This window comes from Nothoprocta perdicaria, unplaced genomic scaffold (genome assembly GCF_003342845.1).
Source record: "Nothoprocta perdicaria isolate Ctin4 unplaced genomic scaffold, notPer1 scaffold_33, whole genome shotgun sequence".
Classification (NCBI taxonomy): domain Eukaryota; kingdom Metazoa; phylum Chordata; class Aves; order Tinamiformes; family Tinamidae; genus Nothoprocta; species Nothoprocta perdicaria.
Genome location: NW_020455566.1, coordinates 3693982 through 3702345, shown reverse-complemented (window position 1 = coordinate 3702345; position 8364 = coordinate 3693982). Strand labels below are relative to the sequence as shown.

General features: G+C 47.7%; 2 protein-coding genes across 2 annotated transcripts; one reads left to right on the top strand and one right to left on the bottom strand.

The window, feature by feature from the left end:
• The first annotated feature begins 115 nt into the window (after positions 1–115).
• On the top strand, positions 116–2219 carry SYF2 (SYF2 pre-mRNA splicing factor). Its single transcript, XM_026043408.1, has 7 exons — positions 116–154; positions 233–352; positions 424–549; positions 629–746; positions 834–924; positions 1103–1201; positions 1814–2219. The coding sequence occupies exons 1-7, from the start codon at positions 116–118 to the stop codon at positions 1977–1979; spliced, it is 759 nt and encodes a 252-aa protein (XP_025899193.1). The 3' UTR covers positions 1980–2219.
• A 1004-nt stretch (positions 2220–3223) lies between these two features.
• Positions 3224–7985, bottom strand: RSRP1 (arginine and serine rich protein 1). Its single transcript, XM_026043359.1, has 6 exons — positions 7877–7985; positions 7623–7678; positions 5811–6437; positions 5458–5612; positions 4252–4335; positions 3224–4024 (listed from the first exon to the last, which is right to left on the bottom strand). Exons 1-6 carry the CDS (start codon positions 7963–7965, stop codon positions 3842–3844), a joined length of 1194 nt encoding a protein of 397 aa, XP_025899144.1. The 5' UTR covers positions 7966–7985; the 3' UTR covers positions 3224–3841.
• Between the last annotated feature and the right edge of the window lie 379 nt (positions 7986–8364).

Here is an 8364-nt window from a genome sequence, read left to right as displayed (position 1 = left end):
CCCCCCCGCGCCAGGGGGCGCCCCTCCTCGCCCGCCAGGGGGCGCACCGCCCCGCCCCACTCAGCGCCGCCGGAAGTGCGTGCAGCGACGGAAGCGGAAGTGCTCAGCGAGGAAGATGGCGACGCTCGGGGCGTTGGGGGCTGCGGAGGACGCGGTGAGGAGATGGCGGCGGCCGGTGGGGGGGCCCGCCCCGTCTCGTCCCGCTCCGCCGTCTGAGCACGGGCTGTTTCAGGGCTCGTCGGGCTCGGAGGACGAGGCGGGGTCCTGCGCGGCGGCGGCAGCCGCGGCCGAGGCGGCGGCGGCGAAGCGGGAGCAGCGGCTGCGCAAGTTCCGCGAGCTGCACCTGAAGCGGGTAGGCCCGGCGGGCAGCGGGGCGGGCCCGGCGGCGGCCGAACTCCCTCGAGCTGCCGGCTGCGCCCGCAGAACGAGGCCCGCAAGCTGAACCACCAGGAGGTGGTGGAGGAGGACAAGAGGCTGAAGCTGCCGCCCAACTGGGAGGCCAAGAAGGCCCGGCTGGAGTGGGAGCTGCGCGTGCAGGAGAAGAAGAAGGTGAGGAGGAGGACGGTGCAAAACGTCTCGTTAAAGGTTATATTGAATTATGGTTAAAATGCTGCTCGTGCCGCTTCAGGAATGTGCCGCCAGGGGAGAGGATTACGAGCGGGTTAAGCTGCTGGAGATCAGCGCTGAGGATGCGGAAAGGTGGGAAAGGAAGAAGAAGAGGAAAAATCCAGATCTTGGGTTTGCAGGTAATGTCCGTGTGTTTGTATGTGTTTTTAGTTGCTTTTGCCAGCTGGATTGCAGGGTCCTCTAACGGTAGCTCCGTCTCGTCTAAGATTACGCGTCCGCCCAGCTGCGCCAGTACCAGCGGCTGACCCGGCAGATCAAACCCGACCTGGAGCAGTACGAGAAGCTGAAGGAGCAGTAGTGAGTGTGATTGCAGCCCTCCTGGGCCCCCCAAACGGGAGTCCTGGATTTTCCAGAAGCTTAAAACTAACTCCTGGCAGCAGGAGGAAGCAACTTTGTTAAATGCCTTAAAAATACCTGGGAAGTTTTGAACAGTCCGTGTTAGTGCTGTAAACTGCCGCTCGGTTCTCTTGCGCAGTGGGGAGGCRCTCTACCCGACCTCCGACAGTCTCCTCCACGGAAGCCACGTGCCCTCTAAAGAAGGGGTTGATAGAATGGTTGCAGACCTCGAGAAACAGTAAGTAAACAGTAYGATTTAATGAAAGGAGTGTTTGGAGGTCACGTCCCTCTCAAAACAGGGCTGGTTTTTGCCTTTCCCTAATTTTCCGAGAGTGTCTCTGAGACACAGCATGAACCCCGTCACCCTCAGGGCTAAGTGAGTGATTCCCTTTAGAAAAACACTGCTGAAAACCTACCCTTTTCTTTGTACTGACACCAAGGGCAGGGTACTTGTAAAAGGCGAGTAAAGCAGTAGTTGCCCCTACCTTGTCTTCATTGTCACAGTAGTTTGGAACAGTGAATGTGCTCTTTTAATTTGACTTAGTATCCTAAAATTCTAGTGACCAAAGTTAGGAATAATGATACAGTATTCTACTAATTACACTTTGTAGAACTAAGAATATCTCTGTGATAGAGTAAGTAGTGATTATACTTTTTCTTCACTATTTTTTCTTAATACTTCTCARGCAAACTAAACAAACAGCTTTATAGCATTTATCACTTAAAATAGGTCAACTTCTGTTGTTATTTTAAATTAGAATTTTTTTCTATACTTAAAAGAGTGTCAGTAACCAGTATGTCCCAGCCATCAGCATTCTTCCCCAGGTCTTCACTAATGTTTGTCTTGCAGAATTGAAAAGCGTGAGAAATACAGCCGGAGACGCCCCTACAACGACGACGCAGACATCGACTACATCAAYGAGAGAAACGCCAAGTTCAACAAGAAGGCGGAGAGATTCTACGGGAAGTACACAGCTGAGATCAAGCAGAACTTGGAGAGGGGAACAGCRGTCTGAACTGCCCTCTCCAGGGTTGGCTGTGATATTACAGCCTTTTTACATCTATTACAGTTTGGTAGGAAGATATGAACATGTGTAGTGGGAAAAAACTCTCTTGTAGATTGCTCATTAAGTAGTGTAAAATCTTCTGTAGTAGGAGATGGTGTAAAAGCTTTACTAGTAACATCAGCTGTATATAGCTCTTAACTGCAGCCGTAGCCAGCTCTTTCCCCTCATACTTCAAATAAAGACAAAAAATAAACTCTTAGGGCTCAGCTTGGAGTGTCTCTACTCTTCATTATCTGAATACCTGAGAACACCTAACACCAGTGTGAAGGAACGCTCTGGGAACACAGGCTGCCTTGTTGTGAAAGGGAACTCAAACAAAGCTCTTGAGGAACTTGCAGCTCCAACCCCTCCCAGGCAGCAGCTCCGGGGTGGCRAGGGCCCTGCTCCAGGGAAACAAACCACCTCTTCCCCTCCTGCAGCAAGGGGAAGACACAGGAACAGTTCTTCAGAACTCAGAAGTGCAGCAAACTCCCTAACCCTTTACAGGGCTTGGCAGGGCTCTCTTAACAATTCTAMACAAACTGCAGTTCGTGCTGGACTGCAGTAATTCCTGCTCTCCAGCRGAACACTAATTACTCTGTGTTCCATGAAAAATAAAGCCTGGAAGTGCCTGAAGGTAGGGAAATTTCTCTTTCACACAAGCAGCAAGCTGATCAATTAAGGAAAAACCACCAACCCAACATCCTGGTGTGGCACAGAACAGACCCAGAAGCCGACCAGACCATTCTCCTAAGGCAGCATTATGTTCTTGAATGCTATTTAAATAAAAGTTGAAGCATTCACAGAGCAGTATGCAAAKGAAGTTTATTTATTAAAAATTTATTTTTACACAAGATCCAGTTTTAAGTAATTACTCCCTCAAGCATCACCAAAGATTATGCAATATGGCATTTACTTGACTGTATCCTTCTCTTCATGGAGTCTTGGGGCAGCACGGAGGCAAGTGTGTGATATTGCTAAACTGTGATGTTTCTGAGCAGTTACAGGACCCTGTCCAGTTCTAAACTTGAACAGCTGATCAAATGGAGCCCCTCCACCAGCCCTTACTATGTATGTGCTTCCTGCTTTACAGCATGTGCTTTTAAAGGTGGTTTTAAAGCATCCTAAATCAAAACACAGGTCTTTATTAATCCGCAGGGGAAGATTAAGCCAGAAGTGAGAGTCCTGCAGGTGCAGCACTTCCAGAGTCATCATGGATTTGCCCATGGCAGCCAGGAAATAATACCAGAACTTTCCCCTTTTGATGGTGGTTAGGGAAGCTCCTCTGGAGGTCCTGAACTATCCCCAGTCTCTACTGTTACTATTTTCAATAGTCACTTTCAAGTGGATGTAAAAGTTACCTTCCATCGCACTTTGCCTTAATAGTATGGTGACTAACTGAAAGCTAAAACTGCAGTAAGTCACTTCTACAGGAACTACAAACAGGGTATGTGAATCTGTTATTGCAGACAGGTCTAATACTTGACACAGAGAAGCCAGTGCAAAACTAGAATTTATTTTCCTTGCATAAACAGTTAAACAATTCAAATGTTCAAAATAAGAGCTACTATACTATTGTTTAGAAAATTTACCCACCTGAAAGTTCTAGTCCATTAAATCAATACAAAAATATTTACAATTTTATACAAGATTCCCACCTGTGGCTTCTGGGTCACTGTGCTCTATATCTGAAAGAGAAATCTAAGATTATGAAATTAAATATCTCAAAATAAATACTCAGTATTAACCAATTTTCAACCTGATCAGAAAACTTCAGACYTCACTACTGAAGCATGTATAATACGCAGTCTTTGAGAGACAGCAGAAATATGCTAGCGTGCCCGGAACGGTGCACTTTTAGGCGAGAAGTTTAAAAACTTGTTCTCCTCTTTCTTGATAGGAACCCACTGCCCATAGGGACTTCCCTTTTTGTCATCATCTCTTCCTGGAGAAATCCCCGTCTCTTTAGTTGCATGGCCCGCTGGCTTCTGCAATATTGGTTTGGCCATTATATTCTGTAAAACAAAACAAATTAAGAACACTAGAAAGAGAAGTAACAATCATTTTAATACATTGCTGTGGTACAGAAAGCTACTGCTGAAGCACTGTTCCGGCTTCCTCAGGAAAGTAGTTAACAAGCCATCAAATCCAAGTTGTTCCCATGATCGTTATTACCCAAAGCTGGAGAAATCCTAATACAGGAGGGATGAATACCAGACTCATCTGAGAAAAGTGCACTTACATTGGGGCTGAAAGAAATGCTTCTCTGGGGGGTAGTTCTCTCCATTCCACTTTTGGTTACATCTTCTGTCAGTCTTCCCAGTTGCTAGAGAAGAGCACAGAGCTTAAGTGGAAGGATACATTACGCTATGCAAGTTAAGGCAGTCAGATTTATTAACTTTCCAGTAAGGTTGTTTCAGGTATTCACATCAACGGTGGCTGTGAGCTACTGAACATGTAAACAGATCAGCACTGAGCTCACTTTGAAACACTTAGTATTTCATTAATCTCATTGTGTCAATTCACATGTGACCTGATATCCATGCCCCGGGGGCAGTTTTAAAGATGATTTGAATTATTTAAGCATGGACTGCAGTCTCATGAAATGTAGTGTTACCAAGGTGCATTAAGTTCTGCACTTCAATCCTGCAGGGCTTTGGAAAATGACAATAAACTTATCTGCAAGTGATGCAGGCCTCTTCTTCTGTAATCTCTCAACATCTGGAATATATTGCATATATTATGAAAGGGATGCCTGTAGCATTTCTTTGTCTGAGAAACCCTTAGTAAATTTACTTCAATTTGAAACAGCAGCATCTGATAAATGTAACAGTTTTTGTATTCAGCATGAATCAGGCTACCAAACACCATTACAACAGAACGAAACTAAAGTTGGGTTTAAACAACTTGACTTTTTTCCCCTCCCTTAAGTTCACAGCAACTATTGCCCACAAGTCCCTTAATTACCAACAGATTTTCTTCATCAATGTCTGGAACCATATTCATCATTTCTATAAGACAGAAATAAAGTATGTAAAATGCATTGTGTGCTTGGGTATGTAATTTCTGGGAACAGTTGGTTGCATATGAAAAGTTCTGAACAGATAATGCAGATTCCTTGTTTTAGGTCAGAAACATATGACTAGTCTAAGAAAGTAATCCTTTATATCTTAACTGCAAAGAATAATCCACATTAACCTCTTTCCTGACTTATCAGTACTAAAGGCTGATTGTACCCAAGCGGGTCTACCACTTTGTTTCCAAGGTACACATCCAGCCTAAGCAAAGTTACAGTGGTTTTTTTTGGCATTCTGGTAAATCTGAGGTTTCAATTCAAGATTTTGAATCCTCGGGCACAAACTCCACAGCTAGAACTACTGCTTCTTCATGCAGGCCACAGATTTTAAGTGTTTACCTTTTCACTGGGCATACTCCAATTCATACTTACCTGAGTCGACTCTCCAAGATTTTCATGTTTTGGCTTTCCACTGTTTGTCTCTTTGGAAGGACTGACGACCTTCAAGCTTGCTGGCAAGACCACGTTATCTGTCCCCAGAGCTTTTGCTGCATTAGCTTTTGCGATTTCCAGGAGTTCCCTCTTCTCTACAAGAGAAAGAAAAGTGTCTTTGTCTTGTGTTTAAATCAGCACTTACCTACTCTTACTAGCTAGGAGGTGTACGCACACTAACAGCACTTCTCTGAAAACTAACTCTGAACAATTCTGATGAAACTTAGTAAGTCTAGCTACAGTCTAAARTAATATATAGCCAAGTTCTCACATAACAATGAGACACAAAGTACCTTTTTCGCTCAAGTGCAGAGGCGACCTACTACGAGATCTTGTTCGCGATCTGCTCCTCCAGCTCCTGTAAGCCTCAGGATACACTGTCCGCCCAAATCCGTAGTATCTTCGGCCCCTTGAACGCGACCTGCTCCTCGAATAGGACCTCCTGTAATATGGTCTGCCACGAGACCACGACCTGCTGCGTGATCTGTACCTTGGAGGAGAGCGGTAGTACCTCCTGTAGCGCACGGTGCGGTACCGGCCTCGGTACCTCACGTAGCCCCTGGATCGCGACCGGCTTCTGGAATACGATCGAGAATTTCTTCTGTACCTTCGGGTACCATTTCTTCTACCCCAGGATCTTGATCTGGACCGAGACCGGCTCCAGCTCCGTGAGGAAGCTGAAGAGGAACTACTTGAACTGGACTGTGAGCTGCGAGACGATCTGCTGGATGACCTTGTTGACGACCTGTTGCAACTTGTTTTGGACCTTACGCAGGAATCTCTCTTCTTAGGAGAGCTGAGAGTTAAATCATCCATGAAGTTYGTCATATCATCAGTCTTTCCAATCTTCATTTTCTCCATGCAGGTACTGGAAGTAGGCTCTGTTTTTACTGGTATTCTACAAAAGCCAGTTTCTGTTCCTGTTCAAAGGGGTGGGGAAGGAAAAGGAGTGGAAATGAACSGCCAGATCATTTACACAGCAGCAACAAGTACTATGACAACCACAMGCAAATAGTTTAAGAATAAACAAACAAGGACAATTCTCATCCGGTTTATCAGCGTGCTTTACCTATGACAATTTTGGTTTCATCATTTCCTTTCCTACAGCCAAGAATCTTCTATATGAAAGAAAAAAAAGCTTCAGTTTCAACTATGAGCAACTCCCTGTAGTATTCTAAAAAGAGATATGAGGCTTTAGTTTTAATATTCTTCATTCAGCATCAACATGCTTTAATGTAAAGTGTATGAGTTCATATTCTTCTCAACTGAATGTTTTAAGGCTGGGCCAGACTATTCTAAATACAGTTTACTAACAAGATAGCTACACATACCTAAGTGACATGCCTTCAAGGTCAGTATAAATTCACTACTTCACATTTGCAATTCTACAGAGATTAAGTAGCTACCTCAAATAGAAATATTTACATAACCAACTCAGACAACTGCCACTTCAAGATCCTGACTATCATGTTACAAATTACTTCCAACCAGCACAGAAGGCAAACACATTCTATGCAGTATGAGCAGCACGCCACCCTACCCAACTTGAGAGACACAGCTCATCACTGACAGGGCACAATTTACTGGGGACAAAACACTACTTAAGATGATGCATTAATACATAAGGCATCTGCCTCTCTCTTTAGCRGCAGTCATTTGGCATATGCTAAGGTTATTGCATCACAGGCTACAACTATCCTCTTCCAGCYGCCCAAGTTCCAACTTAACGTCACTGTTTACACTTCAAGGACACTTCTGAGTGAAGTGTGTACTTGGAGCTCGCTATAAGCAAGACTTATCAAGGGAACCAAGTAGCTCTTTACTCTTCACAAGAGACATTCTCATCGTTATTGTGAGCATTTTTTACTACTTCACCTAGAAGTAGACACTAAAAAACACACAAAGAACTTGTCAACTTTGAGCTAACTTCCCTTGRATCTATCCCAAAGGCAGCGCTTGTAGCGCCACGCAACAGCGGAGCACATCACAGCCCCCCTGGCACAACCGCTCGGCACCTGCCGGCTCGTGCAAGCACAACCCTCCACACCTGCCCGGCCACGAACGCTCCTGCGGGGCCGCAGGGGCTGGTTCCGCCGGGCACTTACCGCTGGGGGCGGCCGGGCATCCCAAGGGCTGGTTCCCCGGGGGGATCTGGTCCTTCCTGCAAAAGGGGGAGCCATAAGGTGGCTGTTGCTTCCACGAAGCCCTCTGAAAGCAGCCCCTTCATCCCTCCTCTCCCTCCCATCACCCCATCGAGCAACAGCCRCGGCGACCACCCGCCTCATCCCCTACTACAACCCCGCAGCCGACAGCGGCTCCCGARGACGCCGTGGCCCCAAGCCGGGCCCCGCGGACTCACCCGCTCCAGGCAGCCGGGCCGCCCCCGCACGGGTCCTGCTCCTGCGGCGACGCCTGAGGGGACAAGCCCGCTTCGCGAGTCACCCCCATAGCGGCACGAGGCGCTGCCCGTCCCTCCCTCACAGAGGATGGAGCCCCCAGAGCGCGCGCGGGGGACCCGGCAGCTCCCGCCTCCCGCCGCCGACTGAAACGGACCCAGAAACTTCCAGAAAGCCCCTCCCCCGTTACATAACGGGAGCCAATGCGCATGCGCCGAGCGCCAGGGCGCCTCCCTGCGCGCGTGCGCAGAGCGAGCGTGGTGCCCCTTGACCACAGTCGCCCCCACCTTCTCCCCGGCGCACGCGCAGAAGGACGCGCCGGCCGCCTCACCCTAGCGCGCATGCGCGCGGCCGCCGGGTCTCCTGACCGCGCCGGTGCGCATCAGCTGAGCGCTGCGCGTGCGCAGAGCCGCGCGCCGCCGGCAGGGCCCGTGTCCCGCGCTGAGGTAAG